Raw genomic sequence first — 19,766 nt, forward strand, 5'->3', positions numbered from 1 at the left:
TTCTGTGCGCGAAGTACTTCAAAATGTGGACGGTTGTTTTGGAAGTTCGTCAGATCGTGGTATCCTTTTTATAACGAAGTATAGATCAGGGCTGCATCTATTTTTGCATAACGGAAAATGTTTGTCTCTGTTTTCAGTCCAACAGCCTTCTGAAAAAATACTAGCAGTGGTAGAAAATGAAAAATTAGGAATATCTATGTTAATGGAAAAATCTCGCCACTCTTCTAATGCTTCGTTTTACTCATTATTGCTGTATCGATTAAACAGAAAAGGTGAAGCAAACGTCTTTGCAATTCAAAAAGAAGGCATTTTTGATACTAATTGTACAGAAGTTGCAAAACTCTGCGTCCTGAAAGATAGCAAGACACAAGTAGCATTAATTTGTAAAACTTCACTTCTCGTGTACGATCAACAATTAAAACTTGTGTTTTCGTACCATGGAAGTATTCAATTCATTGCTTGTGCTACATTTTCAGCCGCGTTTGCATGTCTGGATCTAGACAACAACGTTTTAGTTTCAAACAAAAGTGATGGTTCCATTCACATGTTAGATATAGGTGGCCAGTTTCTAAGAATTGTCGTTTATCCGGAAGATGGCTTATCAAATCTTACTTCTCTCTCTGTTGACGGAGAAGATTGGTTGTGGTGCACCGGTTTGAAAGATAAGAGAGGTTACCTCAGTTTCTTCGATTATAATTATTTAAAAACGACTGAACGATCCAAGAGAGCACTGACTGAAACCGAAGAAAACTTCTGAATCAACAGACCAAATTGTGACAAACCATATACTAGTACATACTTATAACTTACATGTATAATTAATGGTAATCATGTAAAATGTGCTGCACCTTTGCATAAATATAGGATCTCCCATGATTTGTAGTTGGATATGATTTTCATCCAATGAGTTACAACTAAGTGTGTTTTTTAGCTCACCTGAGCCGAAGGCTCAAGTGAGCTTTTCTGATCACATTTTGTCCGTCGTCCGTCCGTCCGTCCGTCTGTCTGTCTGTCTGTCCGTCTGTAAACTTTTCACATTTTCGACTTCTTCTCAAGAACCACTGGGCCAATTTTGACCAAACTTGGGTCAAAGCATCCTTGGGTGAAGGGCAATTTAAATTGTTAAAATGAAGGGACATATCCCCTCGCAAGGGGAGATAATCAAGAAAAGACAAAAATAGGGTTGGGTCATTAAAAAATCTTCTTCTCAAGAACCACTGGGCCAGAAAAGCTGAAACTTATGTGGAAGCATTCTGGTATAGTGTAGATTCTAAATTGTTCACATCATGACCCCCGGGGGAAGGGCGGGGCCACAATGGGGAATCAAAGTTTTACATAGAAATATATAGGAAAAATCTTTGAAAATCTTCTTCTCAAGAACCACTGGGCCAGAAAAGCTGAAACTTATGTGGAAGCATCCTGGTATAGTGTAGATTTTAAATTGTTCACATCATGACCCCCGGGAGAAGGGCGGGGCCGCAATGGGGTATCAAAGTTTTACATAGAAATATATAGGAAAAATCTTTGAAAATCTTCTTCTCAAGAACCACTGGGCCAGAAAAGCTGAAACTTATGTGGAAACATCCTGGTATAATGTAGATTCTAAATTGTTCAAATAATGACCCCCGGGGGAAGGGCGGGGCCACAATGGGGAATCAAAGTTTTATATAGAAACATATAGGAAAAATCTTTGAAAATCTTCTTCTCAAGAACCACTGGGCCAGAAAAAGTGAAGCTTATGTGGAAGCATTCTGGGGTAGTGTAAATTCTAAATTGTAGGAATCATGACCCCCGGGGGAAGGGTGGGGCCATTATAGGGAATCAATGTTTTACATAGAAATATGTAGGAAAAATCTTTGAAAATCTTCTTCTCAGGAACCACTGGGCCAAAAAAGCTGAAACATATGTGCCCATGGAAGGATCATGGGGTAGTGTAGATTTCAAAATGTCTAAATTATGATCAGTGGGGTAGGGTGGGAAATGGGGATGTATAACAAGGGGGAAATCTGGTAAAGAACAGAATGGTCAAAGCTTCTCAGGTGAGCGATGTGGCCCATGGGCCTCTAGTTTGTATCACCGAGCCTTTGCAAGGAGACAAAGATACACAACGAGTTGGATAAAAATCATATTCAACTACAAATCATGGGAGATTCTTTTTATCTCATGTATAATACTTCACAACCAAGGTTTTTACACTTTTTATACCCCCCGCTTGAAAAGCGGGAGGGTATATAGTAATCGTTAATTCCGTCCGTCTGTACGTCGGTCCGTCTGTCCGTCAGTCCGTCTGTTACGCTTTGGGGTACCCATCTCTTATCCGCAACTCCTCTCATACCACTGAAGGAAATTTAATGAAACTTTCACAGAATGTTTATTACATATTGCCATTGTGCACCTCCTATTTTACTTTTTGATCTCACACGTATTTTGGATTTTCCAGAGCAAAACATGGATACTGCCATTATATTCATGCGGGAGGCGGGGGTATTATTTAGTGAGCTCATTGCTCACAGTACCTTTAGTTTTATATTGGACTCATTAACAACTTTATTTTACTTCATCACGCTAAGGCAAAAATAATTGTGACATCACAACTGCACATAACTGTGGGGATATGAAAAACATATTCAAGGAATAATATCCTACACGAGATAAAGGAGTAAACATGGGATAAATCAAAGTACCTAGAAGTACAGAAAGCCGGGCTCATTTACAGAGTAGAATGAATTTCTTACATGAATCACGTTTATATTCTGATGAAAAAATTATTTTAAAACTATCGATATAAATGATAAGACACTGACAGTAAGCTTTTGATATTAATACCGCGGTCCGATTTTGTCAGAATCAGAATTAATGTGGTACCGCAGCTGAATGTAAACAAATAGGCGAGTCTGGTTCCCTCTCCTGCTTTACTTCGTATGTGTAGAGAACTACGATAACACTGATTATCGAAAATCTTACGCAAATGAACTATGTTCTTTGACTTAGGACTGAAGTTTTCAAAGTCATTACTACTAATGTTTATTTATATAGATAAAACTTTGTTTTGTTTTTGTTGCTTTATTTAGCGTTTGTATTATCTCAAAAGCGGTTGAGAGTAAGAACTATATTTTTGCACGTAAATTTAAAATAGCGACTATGGGGTTGACTTCCTGCCTTGAACAGGATGACATAAGCCGGCAATTGCTCTTTGAGCAATAAGCTAGGCTAAAAAGGTTTGTTGATTATAATTGTTTTCTGTGCGTATCAGTATATTTTACGCTTTTACAAATTTGCATCTGCATAAGACCTGGTGAAAGTTACTCACAAATTCATAAATGTTATCTAGTAAATATACACAATACCTAGTAAACTACTTTTAAGGTAGTGGTTGTGTGGATGGTTATTTACTAGTCTTCTTTGTGACTTTTACTAGTTATTTTTTTTCAGTGTACCTTAGGGTAGTATTTTTTAAAATTTAACAATTTTACGTGAAAAATCTAACACGACAGATTTATTCCTTGAACTGGTAGTGATTTTTGTACGAGGGTTGTTCGGTAAAATCGTGGACAAAGCGTTTTTCTCGAAAAATGATGGGCTCGTTAAGCTGAAATTTTCAGTAAATGTTTATATATCATATTAAAGATCATTTTTATATTTTTTGCAAATATAAACCAAAATTAAGATTTTATTACTCAGTATAGTTGAATGTGCACAGGGTACTGTCCTACGGCGCACGACCAAAAAACCAAGGTTTCATTACAAAATACAAGAGTATTATTTCGAAATAAAAGAAAATAGAAAAGAGTAGCGTTTAAATTATCATATTTTAATCCACTATCATTTATGTAGTCTTTTGGAAAAATCCAAAGCATTAGCTTAATTTTTGGGAGTTTCCTGAGCATTCGAAATTGGAAAGTGGTAAACAAATTATGCGAAAAATGGTGACGTTTGATGACGTTACGGCGCACCGGAGAGTTGTTCAGTTTGATTTATATATAGTAATGATGCCCTAAGAGACTTTAAACAGATAGAGAAGATACAAATATGGCATATGGCAAGATCTCTAGTATGAAAGTGAAATGGGAGTTTTTTGAGAAAAATCTTTTTTGAACGAATCCCCGGTTAGAACATAAGATAGGGACAAAAAGCTATCATGGTGAAAGCGAAAGACGCTGTCACTGTAGACCGTCGATAAAAGATTGCCTTTTTAGTGGAATGATAATGAGAATACTGCCCATAACTTACTTACAAATCTTCAGAAGGCCCCATTTGTTTTCAAGATTAGTCCCTCGATTGTTTATAGAGAAATCAAGGGAAACTCAAGTGTGTGCATCAATGAAAATACATATATATTATTATAACAGTAACTTGATCCGAAGGGTCGTATCCCGTCGAGTTGACAGGCGCGGATCATCAGATTTTGATCTGAGTTTGATCTGATGATCCGCGCCTGTCAACGAGACGTGATACGGCTCTTCGGATCAAGTTACTGTTATAATGATAAATTTATTATATACCCCCTATATAACTGGCTAAATATATTAAAATAAACCTTTAGATATAAATTGGATAATATTAAACCATTAAACAAAGCATAATAACAAGGGACTTTTTAACGCGCAAGAAAAATAACGTCATATTTCTGCGTACTTCGTCATCAGTTTCAGAGAGTGGTGATATGGATTCATAAAACAACATGTTGGTGATCCAGAAAATCGGATCACGACGTCACGTGATAGCGTAAATTCAACAGTAAAATTGGGTGATACACATTAGGTATATAATAAAATACAGAACATAAAATCTCATAATTTGTTTATGCATATATTTATTTGAAATTTGCTATGTGTATTGATGAAACGTGTACTAAAACGTAGTGAAAATGTTAGAATTAAGTGATGATTATTTTTCATGCTAGACAACTTGTCCACAAGTTTACTGGACAACCCTTGTAGTAATGTTTGCTTAATTCCGGGAATCTGAAGTTCGATCAATTTATTTTCTATTTTATTGAACACCTATATAGAGTCAATATCTATTGTTATTTAAATTCTTTTGTTCTAAACCTTATAGAACGGGGTGATTTTATTCATTTGGGGCCTTTTTCTGTTGGTCTAAGGACCAAGCTTTCCCCTTTCCCCGTTTTAACCATTTAATATAATTTTATTTCTAAATTAATTTTCTATTTTTCCGGACTTCACTCTTTATACTTTGATATTTTGTTTTCTATTTTTTAATGTTATAATAAATTATAAACCTTCGTAATATTTCTTTTCATTTTGAAGTTGTCAGACGATCTGAAAGTAAAACAATGAACCTGGGTTGACTAAATTGATAAGAACACTGTTCTTACATATTACATTTTTGGTTGTCGCGACCGAGTCAGTTTGTCTATGAAATGAAGAAGTTTTATACGGTTTCTTTAGTCAGAAATTCAATAAAATAAACAAGAAATACAAAATTTAACACTTAAATTCAAGACTTAGAGCAAAGCCAGTCAGGCCATACAGCTGACAAACTGGCTTACAAAACTTTTGGCACGTTCGGGTTATCACGGCATACAATTGAAACCCCCAGAATTTATGGGGAAAATTTAATCAAATTACAGAACGAGACATCTGTCGAACACGACTCAGTGAATACTCACATCGACGCACTAGCTATCTGTGCAATCAGATGTAAATGACATACTTGTGGGCTTCAGTGGCCACACTGATCAAGGTACTGAGTAATTCACACACCGAGGACACTCCTAAAGGACATGTTCAATTCATGCAACCCCATTAATTTATGTACCGGAAACCCCATCACTTGAAGTACCAAATGTAAATACTAGGAGTAGGATACTAGTAGACACTACTTAGGTCAATGTATCTGAAACCCCGCAAAAATTGCATAATTCAAACCCAATCAGCCATTCCGACTTAGGTAGCGGAGAACTTCAGAGTTCTGTTAAATTCAAACGAAAACCAAAAGAATCTGACACTTATGATGGGAAATCTACGGATTTCAAAGACTACATAGTACATTTCGAACAGGTTGCTTCCTGGAATCAATGGAACAAATTTGAAATGGCCCAACGATTATGTATGTCATTGAGGGTGAATGCTCAAAAGCTACTTAGCGATTCGAATCAAGTCAAAAATTATCACGAAATCATACTCGCTCTAGAACAAATGTTCCATCCTCCAGGTCAAGAATCGAAATCGTAGCCAAGATAAAAACGAATCTGCCAGAGATTATGGGTATGCCCTACGTTGATTTGGATGTTTGGCTTTTCCTGGAATCCCATATGATGCTAATTAAAAGAAATTTACATCATTGACCAATTCATATATGGGCTTCGTAGTCAGGAAATTAAAAAGCATGTCAAGTTTCATCATCCTTAAACTCTAGATGAAGCAATATCACTTGCCGTTGAGTATGAATCATTTGAAAGGTCACAAAGTACCACGATTAAACAAAAAGGTTTGCTAACAAGTCAACACAAAACACGCGGTACAAAAATCACATAAATCTAAGACGATTAGCAATCTCTTGAAAAAAAATCAGTAAGCAAATATCAGAAGAGTTTGCTAAGTTGACAGCGATCTTTGATTCTCTTTCTCATTTCAAAACAAATAGGGCGGTTCTTCGGATGAGACCGTATAAACCGAGGCCCCGTGTCACAGCAGGTGTGGCACGATAAAGATCCCTCCCTGCTCAAAGGCCGTAAGTGCCGAGCATAGGCCTAAATTTGCAGCCCTTCACCGGCAATGGTGACGTCTCCATATCAGTGAAATATTCTGGAGAGGGATGTTAAACAGTTACAATCAATTAATCAAAACAAATACAAACCGAAGTGAAAATACACAAAATCGCGGGAAGATTTTGAAATGTTTCTGCTGCGTTAAGAATTGCCGCGTAATGAAACAATGTCAGGCAAAACTTAGGGGGAAAATTGGTCAAACAAATATCCCCCAGACCATAAAACAAACATAAACTCACAAAATACTGTCGGACAAGACTTTGACAAATCAAAAATGCCGGAAAACTAGGTAGGGTCGGGCTTGAGAGCGAAAGTTCGACCAGTAAACAAGAAAATGATGGTAATTCTATCTGTCCAACAATTAAACTTGACTTAAGAGAATCGAGAGACGGCTGTCTGTACGTTTCTATTCGGTAACCGGGGTTAAATGGGATTTCATAGTAGGTAAGGGATCACACATCACCCTTATATCAGAAGAATATTTTGAAAAATTAGGAGATAGGAAACCCGAGCTACGCAATGTTGAAACCACACTGACCTCGGCTGGCCCGGTAGTGCTTTGACGGTAATAGGGAAATCTTTCTTTAGAATAAAAATTGGCAAACACACGTACAATCAAGTTCTAAGTGTTAGACTAAATGATCAATTTCAGGGTATCTTGGGAATGGACTTTCTTAGTCAGAAATCTGTAGTATACTGATAACGAAAAGTCGAAAACTCAAGATAGGCAAGGATTCTGTCCGTCTAAACCTTAGTGTAAGTCGTGTTTATTCGTGTGCTAGAGTAAGAGTCGGTTTCTATTTCTCCTAATAGTGAATTGCTCATACAAGGATATATTGATGGTGAATATATGATGACGAAGGTCTGCTAAAGCCCTCTAAAGCTGTACAAAATAAATTTTATGTGCAAGTCTTTGGTAACCGTACAACATAAAGAAGTCATTTTCCCTGTAGCGAACGTGAACGGTCGCCCTATTGAACTGGATAGGGATAATTGCTAGTTTACAGTCGTTTGAACAATCAATTCCTTTTGAACAAGAAGAAAACTTAAAAGATATATAATATTCTTTAAATTTTCCAGAACATTTAGAAGAAATTCTGCAGCGAACTTCTAAAAAATTGAATGAATCTTAAAAATTATCAGTTTGCAATCTTTTAGAAAATATCACAATATTTTTGTTAATTCAGGGGAACCATTGGGAAGAACCGATTTAGTTGAACACAAAATAGAAACAAGGGATTCAGAACCATGTAAAATACCCCCTAGAAGAATTCCTATATCCCAGAGGGAAATAGTTGAACGTGAAATTCAGAATATGCTTGAAAATAACATTATTGAGGCATCTGAAAGTCCTTATGCTTCACCTATTTGTTTGACAACTAAACGAGACGACAGTATAAGATTCTTCATTGATTATCGTCGTTGAAATGCTTAAACGAAGAAGGATGCCTTTCCAATACTTCGCATAGATGAATCTCTAGAATCTTTGCAGGTGTTCGTTGGTTTTCTACTCTAGACATGGCTAGCGGTTACTTGCAGTGCAAAATGTCAGCCAAAGATAAACAAACATGCTTTCACTACACAAAAAGTTCTTTATCAGTTCAAAGTTCTTCCATTTGGGTTATGTGACGCTCCTGCGACTTTCCAAAGCAGAAATGCTTGTGCTATCTTGACGATATCACTGTCTATGGAGATACGTTTAACACAGCATTAGAAAATTTAGAATGTTCTTTCAACTGTCTTAAAAAGGAAAAATCTAAGACTAAAAATGTGTTCTTTTTCAAAACTTAGTTAAATTTTAGGACATGTTGTCTCTGAACAAGGAATTAATTGTGATGAAGAAAAAATTCAAGCAGTATCCACATGGCCTGTGCCCACAAATGTTAGTGAGGTACGAGGGTTCTATGGGTTAGCAGGGTACTATTATAGGTGTTTTATACCAAATTATAACACTGTTGCTTTTACTATGACAAGGTTGACACAGAAAAACAGAAAGTTTATATGGGTCTTTCTGGTATCGGGGCAGTACTTTCTGAGATTCAAGATGGTCAAGAGCATGTTATAGCGTGCGCTAGTAGAACCTTAAATAGGGCCAACGTCGGTATTGTACGACTCGTCGAGAACTACTTTCTGTAGTTACTTTTGTCCAACATTTTCGTCATTCTCTTTTAGGTCGACAATTTTTAGTCAGGACTGACCATGCTTCCTTAGTTTGGCTAAAAAAAAAATTAAGAATCCTTAAGGCATAGTCGCTAGGTGGATAAGTATTCTGGACACGTATGATTTTAAGATTGAACATAGAAGGGGTTTGTTGCATTTAAATGTTGACAGTCTTTCACGTAAACCTGTGTCAAGACCTTGTACCCGACCCGAATGCCCTGAGTGTTGTTCAGAATCAGTATCTGAAAGAGAAAATGCAACCTCCGAAGTGACGTCCACTATCAATAAAAATGAAGGTTTTAATGAACCTGTACCGCTATGCCCATGCAGTTTTATCTGAAAATTAAAGTGACATCGATACTTTAACTTCAAACTAGCTAGGCACATGGTCGCCTGAAAGTTTGTCTGAAATTAATGCAGTTGAGAGATAATGTCATCGCTCCTATTCTAAAAATAAAAATCGAAACAGACGAGAAACCCCCATAAGGTAATTTTCAAGGGTACTCTGACGAAACAAAGCACTTGGGGAACAAATGGGAATTACTAGTAGTGAAAAACAATGTCTTGTATAAACAAATAAAAATGAAATTCAGCTATTTGCGCCCCGTGATATAAGAGATTTCATATTTCACCAACTTCATTTTACCAGGATAGGTGGTCATTTTGGCAAAGAACGCACTGCTGAGGCAGTGAAACGAAGGTTTTAGTGGCCAAATCTAATTGAAAATGTTCCACAATGGTGCAAAGAATGCGATAAATGTGCTCAAAGGAAACCTGGTCCTGGTTTGGGGAAATCTCCCTTAAAACATCTGAAATAACCAAACCATTAGATCGAATATTGGCATCGATATCTTGGGTCCCCTGTCTTTTACTCGAAATGGTAACGAGTACATAATGGTTGCCTGTGATTATTTTTCAAAGTGGACGGAAGCATACGCAATACAAGATCACGCTGGATTAACTGTAGCAGACAAAGTAATGACAGAATTCATTTCTAGGTAAGGTGTTCCAAAGAAAATACACACTGACCAGGGTCGAGAGTTTGAATCCATATTATTTTCAAATTTATGTTCAAAATTAGAAATACACAAGACTAAAACAACCCCATAAAGACCTCAATCTGACGATCTTGTCGAAAGATTTAACCGCACCCTTCATCAAATGTTATCAGCCTTTGTAATCGAAAACAAAAACGACTAGGACGACCATCTACCGTATTTAAATATGGCTTATAGAGCTACCATTCAGAAAAGTACCAACTGCACTCCCAATCTTCTCATTTTTGGACATGAACCTAGTTGTCCCATTGATATCATAAACGTTGGGTTAAATAACAACGGTTCAATTTCAGCAATGTAAAGGTCATGTTGTTCACAAACAAAAGGTTCTGTAAATAAAATATTTAACAAATAATTCACAGACAACGCACATACACAGACATAGCATAAAATACTGAATATTCTGCTCATGGAAATAATTCTATTTTCCTCATAACTTTTAAAGATCACAAAGTATCATAAAGTAGCATTACATTATGCAAATTCATCATCATAAAATACTTTACTTCTCACTATAAACGTTTCCATCCATTGTATCTAAATGAAATTCTAACAACACAAACAGACTTCACAATAGACACAAACTTCAGTAAACACAAATCTTACCAAATACTAGTATATGGTGTATGAACCTGATCTGTATATGATATCCTTTTCAGTCAGTAATAATATAATATAGCTATAATAAATTATCACAAAATAAGTCTGACTGATTATTGACAAATTAAATATGTATTTTAATACTCATGAAAAATAACTCTTTACTCAAATCTCATTAACATAATTTTCACACTGCATGCTCATATTATATAATCAATAATGTTAAAATGTTAATAAACTGACCTGTTTAGTATATTTACATGTAGTACATGTATATTGACCATAAGTCCATAAGGTCTAGCTGGTATAGTTCAAAATAGTCAAACTTTATAAATCAATGAATTCTTCTAGAGTCAGTCAACACACTGCTCAATTCTCAAGGATCTTTTTGAAAAGTGTCTTAAAATACTATAATAACAAACTTCTCACCAGAATATCAAATCATGCATGAATAGCATGCTTGACCAAATGGGGAAACACTATGGAAAAGCCTTAGACTGTAATAAATATATACAAACGCTCTTTCTTAATACTTAGTATGGAAATACAATATGAACAAAAATTAAAATAAAAACACATTACTATGGACTTCTGTCTGACTTCTTTCCCTTAACGATAAAAATATATATGCTATTTCTCTTTCGGAAAATGGCCGAGAAGTTACGATTATTAATACACAATGTATATTTAGTGTTCATACATATTTCTTCTGTCATTGACATATTCAATATAAAAATACTAAATCCTCATCTCAAGGAGCTACAAATTCATTTGATATTCAGACAAGTGAATGACATAAATAGCAAATTTAGGCATTTTAGTGAAGTAGAGATTTATCTTCGAGCCGCGGTTAGATTGTTTTGAAGTTATAGCCTGAGGAGAAATGAAAATGTATAAAATGAGTGTTTGAAATTTTATCTTCGTTTGTTTTAATTTCATTATATACATGTAAAAAAAAGGACACTATGTCATGACAACACTTGTATAAGAAATAAAGAAAGAAACGAGAAATTATTGTCGTTTCACAAATTTTCGTTGTCATCATCGTAAGGAAGGAGTCCAGATTCAACAATTCAATAAGCGAAGTTTAAACTTTTCTTAAATGCAAACTCACTGGAAATGCAGCTCTGAAATATGAAATCAGGCCAGGGTAAAAATTTTTCATCAGTTTGGAAATCTTGGTATCAAATGAAGGTTCTTTTCACAAGGATTACATATGTATAGTATAAGATCACTAGCCCTTAGCGTTCAAAAGATATGACCAAGGTTAAAGTTTTTTTTTGTAAGTACGAACATTTCCAAGGTCAAAAAGTCAAGGTAATTAGTATCTAATTAAAAATCTTGCTTACGTATGTCAAGTATGGAAGCCCAAGTCCTAAACGTTCAGAAGTTATGGCCAAGGTTAAAAAAAAAATAAGTAGGTCAAAGTCAAAGGTCAAGTTCATAGGGTCAAAGGTCCTGCTATCAAATGAAAGGTCCTGTCACAAGCATTAAATATGTAAAGTATCAAAGCACTAGCCCTAACCCTTTAAAGGTTCCCGCCAAGCTTTGCTTTTTTAGAGTAGATCAAACTCCAAAAGATATGTCAAAAATACCATTCAAAAGATATGTCATTTACCAATGTTAAAGTTTTTTTCATGAGTACGGAAAGCTCAAGGTCAAAAGGTCAAGGTTGGTGGTATCCAATGAATGGTCTTTCCACAAAAAAAAATATGTGAAGTATAAATGTCCTGCAAAGTAAAAGTTTGGAATTTTTGTGTAAAAGTGGGTTAAACTCCAAGGTCCAATTTGGTGAGACCCCCAAAAAATAACATGTAATAACATGCAGGTATCCATAATTAAATATATCATTAATAGCTCTATTTCATAACTACATGTATCATTTCTCTCTCACGCATCCTCTGATTACTCTCCCTTTAATTGATATCATCTGTTAAAGTTGGTATCGTCTTTTCATGAGACGGATCTGTGTTTTCAATCCACATTGGTTTTATTTGTACATCTGGCAATATGTTCAGGTCTGTTGTCTTTAATGTACATTGAACTTAAAAATTTACCAAGACTGCTTTACATGCTATGTTCTTTGTTTATTTAGAAAATAAAAGGCAACGATTTTAAATTCGATGAAGTACGTGATATATTTTAAAGAACTGGTAACGTTATGTAATATTTGCACTTCGTACGTAGTCCCTGGCTACCATAAACAGATAATATTAAACAAGGTGGGCACATTTTACCTTGTAAATATCAACTATTAAAGAAACTATTTGATTTCATATCAATTTTACTATGGATTACAATACAAAATATATAATGTGCAAATCTCACAACAAGAACTTAATGCCGATATACTGTGAGGATTGTGAATGTCCAGTTTGTATGAAGTGTATAACAACATCTCATGTACAACATAAAATGTGTGAGGCGACTGTTTATGTTGAAAAGCAAAAAGGGGAACTGATGGCAGCATTACATGGTGAATCTTCCTTGATTGAAAAAGTAAAAAATGAAATGGTTTGCAAAAGTAAAGCCTTAAAAGGAAGAAAGATTAAACTTATCGACGAAATTAACAGCAGGGAGGAAGCCATTATTGAGGAAGTGAGAGGCATTGGGAAACACCTCAGGAACACTGTATCTGACGTTTTTTCTGAATGTGAAGAAAGAATTCGGGAAAGCAAAAACGAAATAGAAAAATTGGAGATTCCCGAATTTGACCCAAAGACGGAATCAAACTGCATTAAAATTTTACATTGTCACAGTGAACTACGACGGCTTGAAAAGGAAATTAAAATTATTGACGCAGCGAATGTTACATTCGAAGCTGCCCAAATTCTAAATCAAAGGCAAGTAGAAGAGGTGTTCGGAAAGGTAGTCGTCCTACAACGAGATTTATATCTTTCTTCTGATGAGGACCGTCAAATTGAGAGGAAATCTCCCTTCCATGACAAAATTGGCAGCAAGATATTGTTTTGCAAGAGAAAAATTAAAGACCAAGAGAATCGAATCATTTCTTTCCAATTTAAACCCACTTTCGGTGTATATAATTTTCTCAGAGAAATTTTATTTTCTGGTAGGCAAATGTTCATGCATGTAGGCGAGAAACTTTACACAGTTACATGTGATAATTGTTTGAATGAGGTGCTTAAAAATGTAGACGGTTGTGTGGGACTTTCTTCGGGACATGGATTTCTTTGCACAAGGAGATATGGGTTAGAATTAAGTGTTTATTTTCTTAACGGAAAATGCATGTCTTTGTTTTCAGTCCAGAAGCAAGAGAAAATACTGGCAGTAGAGGAAAATGAAAAATTAGGTATATCTTTGTTAACTGAAAAATATATACTTTTTCCCAATTATAAGTGTTATAAATTCAATTTATTAATATATCGAGTGACCGAAAATGGTCAGTCTCACGCAATTTCACATCAAGAGGGTTGGGAATCAAGCAATTCACAAGTTGCAAAACTTTATGTCCTGAAAGATACCAAATCACAAATAGCTATCATATGTAAAACAAAACTTCAAGTGTACGACCAACACTTATCCACATTGTTTACTTATGAAGGGAATAAGCAAAAAAATTCAAATTCGTCATTTTCGGCGGCATATGCATGTCTAGATCTAGATGACAACATTTTAGTTGCAGACAAAAGTGATAGTTCCATTCACATGTTAGATATTGGTGGTCAGTTTCTAAGAATTGTTGTTTGGCCAGAAGATGGTTTATTAAATATCACATCGCTCTCAGTTGACAAACAGGGTTGGTTGTGGTGCCTACATGTACATAGCGGTGTGAATCCTAAAGGAAGCTTCCTCCATCTCTTTGATTATGATTATTTAAAGACAACTGACAGAACCAATAGGGCAATGACTGAAACCGAAGAAAACTTTGACTGAAACTCTCAAATTATGTGATATACATGTTACAAATTATAAGTAATTTAAAATGCTGTATACTTACATTGAAATAAATATTTCACCTTCAGAGATATTTTTAATTATCTTTATTATGGATTTTTATTTATAATTATATTGTAATGCTAGTCTTTGTATTCCAACCTTTCAGTTAAGAAAACTAGAATGTTTTTTTTCCAAGTCACACCACTATAAGTACAGTGGACGAAAACAAACTATCAAATTTGTATGATTGATTTTACCTTTTTATCACATCCCATTCGAAAAGTTTCCAATCATTGAAAGACGTCACAATATACAGATCAGGTGTTTCAAAAAAACCTATTGTCGGTAATCAAAGCCATTGAGCAGTGACGAGTGAGGTCAACGGCCACAAAAACAAAACATGATAATATATTTTTTGCATCTTAATACGTACACGTTCCACTTCGCTACCAAAACTGATCATATTCGAACGATCTCTTTCATCAAAGTGAAAGTTATACTTTGACTTAACTTCGACAGCGCTTTAATTATTTTCTTTCAAGAGGGCAATGCATTTGCAACTTTTTCAGAGTGGGGTAAAGAGAGTTTTAAAGCTAAGGTTTGTGTGAGAGAGAGGGTGTGTGTCTGTGTTGGGGAGGGTGTGTGTGTCTGTGTGTGTGTTATACCTCGGGTTGTATTCCATACACGCTGGGGTCGAAGGGTGTATAAAATACAAACTCGATATAACTCCCCTTATTCTCTATTTAGCTTTTAAAACGAGTGGTTAACAAGTTGGGTGTGAAGAGGTAGCTTCACTAACTCAAAAATGAACCCTTCAATCTGTCAAATTACGAATAAATTTCCATTTGCAAATGTAAGAATCACATTAATATTTTGAAATATGATACATTGACAATCACATTAATATTTTGAAATATCATGATACATTGAAGCACTTAATAAATCTAATTTTACTTTAAATCACTATTAGTTGGACTTACAAAGAATTTACATGTATTTGGAAACATAGGAAAATAATTCAAAATCGGGTAAACTCAACAGTGAAAGGGGTTTACCCCGGGTTGAATTCCATACACCCTTCGAGGAAAAAAATTATGGATTTCCTGAAATTTTTGGTCCAAAAAAATTAAAAAAGAAAAAAAAATAAAACCCTGCGTCTAATTTGTAAAAGTCCATTTTAAATTCAATATCGAATTTATCCGTACATTACTATAATTAGCTAGCTTTCACTGGACCTTTTCTATCGTAAAAACAAGACAAATGTTTAGTATCTCCACTCTCTCAATGTGTCTCTGTCTCTTATAAGCAAATCCAATGTGTGTGGTGGGGGGGGGGATTGCAAACCCTGTGACCCCCCCCCCCCCCCTCTGGATCCGCAACTGTTTCATACCATCAATATGATACTGCGTGCTACAGTCATGTATGTGTCGATAAAACAAATAAGCAAGTCTTAATTTACAAAAGATTCCATAATATGTGAACAATATTATATCAGATTGTTCATTTTTCATGTTGCGTACCTAAAAAAAACAACACAATAGAGAAAGGTCAATCATGAACTCCCAGAATTCGTTAAATATGAATCCTTTAAATCAAAACAGTTTCCATCCGGAGAAAGAGGAGAATTCTTCCCTTGCATACGCTCCAAGATATCCTGATGCAATGTTAACTCGATCCCCCTCTTTCAAGGAAAGAACGATAGAGTTTGAACCACTACTCCAGAGTTGTTGTTTCGAATTTAGCTGATTAAAAGCTGTCTTACCCTTGTATACACCGTTAACGCGCAGGTAGGGATGTGCTGCGTTTCCTGGGTTCGTAAGTGTTGCCCACGAAAAAACATAGGTTCCAGCAGACGGCGACGTAAATGTTCCACTTGCCCTGTTGAAGTGATTGCCTTCATTGACCAAAACGGTATCAAAAATCCATGTCTGGTCTTGTCCGTAGTTTTTTGCTGAACTCATGAAGGCCGAGAATGCGACCCCATGATCTGTAAAGGCAAGTAATCATAAGAATAAGTAAGTTCTTCACAAAGCAAGAGGGAGAAAAATTAGTTGTCTGACCTGAGTTAACCTGGTTTTGCTTTTTTTCCTAATTAGATTTTTGAAAATGTTTCCCTCTTGTTAAAAGTATACATTTTGATACCATTTTTGGGATCCTCCTTACCCAAATTAATGAAAATATTCCAAACTTGAACCCACAACTCATCGGAATGCTCACATATCAATCTGACTTGCATGTCCTTGCTGATATTTTCTACACATAATATCTTCCCAATTTTAGCCCTACCCTAAATTCCGACATATACTATGGACCCATAATTACACAGATAATACCTGTCATATTCTTGTATATGTAAACCCGTTTTGTCTTTATAAGCCGTTTTAAATATATCATTTTCGACCTGATATTCAAAAAAAAAAAAGATTCATGTAACTATATTACTTACTTTTTGCAGATAAAAGATCTTCATTGACAGACCCTAATGTGCTATTTACTTTCCCTGCTAATTCTCGATGAGTTTCCTTGACCACACTTAGTTGCTCTAGGATACTTTGCTGTCCGTTCTCAAAATTTTCCAAAGAAAATCCGTCCAGAATGACAGTCTTGCTTAAGTTCATTACTTTCTGGTCCAGGTCAGAGTTCTTTTCGATTATCTTCTGGTTTTCCCTCCGAATGGCTTCAACTTCTTTTTTCAAAGTATCATAGTTGTTTTTGCATGTCAGCATGTCTATCATTAGAGCTTGTAGACTTTGTACCATTGACATCCGCACAAGGCTTTCCTGGTTTACAATTTGACGTAAAATATCGGCCTCTCTTGGTGATGACGTATTTCCAAGACTTTCAATTCCATTGGAGTCATTTCCTGTCAGAAGCGAAAACGAATTCACTGGAAATATAAAAGAAACAGACAGAATTTTTGCAGCCAGTATCAGACTTGATTTTCTCATCTCTACCATCATGAAGGGGTTCTTATTCTCTCCTTTCTCTTCACTCTGAAATTAAAGTTTGTATTTATGGTGGATTACCTGCAGGAAAACTTTATGTAAATATTGTCAGAGACCTGCTGCTTGGAATGTAAACCAAAGATTCCTCTGACATTTTGTTTGGGGAAGAACATTCTTCACACTTTATATTTTCTCATGTGTTTACATTATTGTACGAGATACCGGTATTATATTAGAACAACATAAACAAATAGTGAAATCAGTATTTAAAACCTATGGTACTGTTAGATTTATCCCAAAAATTCCAATAATTTGCAAGATTTTATGCATCATTTTATGCATGGTTTACTCGGTAGTTAGTAAATTACAGTGTATATAACATGGATATTGTACTGCAACTATCGTGCATTATATATTTGAATATAATGCCTTAATGAAAATTGTATTCTTGCATATATATATAAATACTTTTTTCTAATCGTTCAAATCCAATATCTTTTAACAAGGTATAATATGACACAAAACTGTTTTTGCCCCCCCCCCCTCTCTCTCTCTGAATAATTTTGTTGTATCCTATTATGCAGTTTTTTTTCTGTCGTATTTTTTTTTCCAAATAAATTCTTAATTTGAAATTGACGTGTTAATATTTCACCCCCCTTTCATTATCGGCTGACACGTAGCGTTAGTAAGATCTTCTAATGTCTTGGATGTAAGGTGACTTCACGATTCTTAAAGATAAACAAAACAATTTTGTGTTAATAAGAAATAAAACAAAATAGTAATGGAAGGTATAACAAAATATTTATTGACTGTGTTCAGGGGCAAAATGCTTTTTGTCGCACCAAACTGTTTGCCAGTACGTGCCTTTAACTTTTAGGCCTCAGCCAATCAGATCAAGGTTATTGAACCCGTGCAGTCATTAACTGTTACAATAATGTTAAATAGATAGCAAATAAATAATTCATGGTTACGGTTGTATTTCAAAGTTGTATCAACATGATGAAGTAAGGAAATTGTGTTACGATTTCACTATTTGCATGCGCTTTGTAACCATTTACTTGCCAAAGTAAGTGGGCACATCAGAGACATATGTTACAATATTCTTTGTCTGTGTAAAGTTTGTCAACCATCAACTGTGAGTAGGTGCCGGTGTACCACTTTTACTATGGATCACAGTACAAAGTATCAAATATGCAAATCTCATGAGGAGAACCTAGTGCCAATATATTGTGAGGATTGTTACTGTCCAGTCTGTATGAAGTGTTTAACTTCCTCCCATTTACAACACAAAATATGCGAGGCGTCTACTTATTTTCAGGAACGACATGGAGAACTGATGGAATCATTGTATGGAGAAAATTCTCTGATTGATAAAATCAAAAGTGAACTGCTTTGTAAGCGCAAAACCTTGGAAGAAAGGCAAATGAAACTTATCGATGAAATAAGCAACAGGGAAGGAGCCATTGTGGCAGAGGTGAGAAATATTGGGAAAAAACTGTATCTGATGCTTTTTCTAAATGTATAGGAAAAATTGAAGAAAGTGAGAAAGAAATAGAAAACTTTACAGACATTCCTAATTTCGACACCGAATCGGAAGCAAACTGTAATAAAATATTGCAATGTCAAAGCGAACTACGACGGCTGGAAAGGGAAATCAAAATCCATGACCCAGTGACTGTTACATTCGAAACTCTCCAAAGTTTTGGTGGAAAACAAGTAGAGGAGCTATTCGGAAACTTGGTCATTCAACAAGATTTATCTAAATCCTCTGATGGAGACCGGCAAATTGAGAGGAAATCTCCGTTTCATGAAATAAGCGAAAGCAAGTTATTTCGTTGCAATAAGAAAATTAAAAACTAAGAAAATCAAATTGTTTGTTCCCAGTTTAAATCGAACGTTAAAACAATTAAAGAGTTCAAAGAAGTTTTATTTTCTGGAGGGAAAATGTTTATACATGTAGATCTAGGAGACAAGCTCGTTGTTGCAGCAGCTGACAATTCTGTGCGTGAAGTGCTTCAGGGTGTGGATAGTTGTGTTGAACTGTCGTCTGGACGTGGGATCCTTTTTATTAGCAATGATAGATCAGTACTGAAGCTTTATTTACATAACGGAAAATGTATGCCTTTGTTTTCAGTCCCATGTGGGGATTATGGGGAAATCCTGGCAGTTGAAGAAAATGAAAAATTTGGTTTATCTTTGCTAACTGAAAAAATTAATGTGAATTACGGTAACTATGTTTACACATTATTAATATATCGAGTAAAAGACAATGCCCAAGCAGATGTTATTTCAAAGGAAGAGAATGTTAGTTCATCTAGTAGACCAGCAGGTGCAAAACTCTGCGTTCTGCAAGACTCCAAGTCACAGATCGCT

The 19,766-nt window shown here is 35.3% G+C and overlaps 1 protein-coding gene across 1 annotated transcript; it reads right to left on the bottom strand.

Annotated features, from left to right (window-relative positions):
- Window positions 1-15,814: 15,814 nt before the first annotated feature.
- Window positions 15,815-17,525, bottom strand: LOC134275377 (cerebellin-2-like). The gene is made up of 2 exons (XM_062757663.1): window positions 16,895-17,525; window positions 15,815-16,435 (listed from the first exon to the last, which is right to left on the bottom strand). The coding sequence occupies exons 1-2, from the start codon at window positions 17,406-17,408 to the stop codon at window positions 16,041-16,043; spliced, it is 909 nt and encodes a 302-aa protein (XP_062613647.1). The 5' UTR covers window positions 17,409-17,525; the 3' UTR covers window positions 15,815-16,040.
- Window positions 17,526-19,766: the final 2,241 nt, after the last annotated feature.

This window comes from Saccostrea cucullata, unplaced genomic scaffold, assembly GCF_032062105.1.
Source record: "Saccostrea cucullata isolate Sc308-1 unplaced genomic scaffold, CSIRO_AGI_Scuc_v1 ctg1840, whole genome shotgun sequence".
Lineage (NCBI taxonomy): Eukaryota > Metazoa > Mollusca > Bivalvia > Ostreida > Ostreidae > Saccostrea > Saccostrea cuccullata.

Bases quoted from the DNA above. Each gene is read 5' to 3' on its own strand.
- LOC134275377 (XM_062757663.1), bottom strand. From the start codon at position 17,408: ATGATGGTAGAGATGAGAAAATCAAGTCTGATACTGGCTGCAAAAATT. The intron at 16,436-16,894 runs GTAAGTAATATA...TTGCCTTTACAG, and splicing joins AGATCTTTTATCTGCAAAAA to ATCATGGGGTCGCATTCTCG.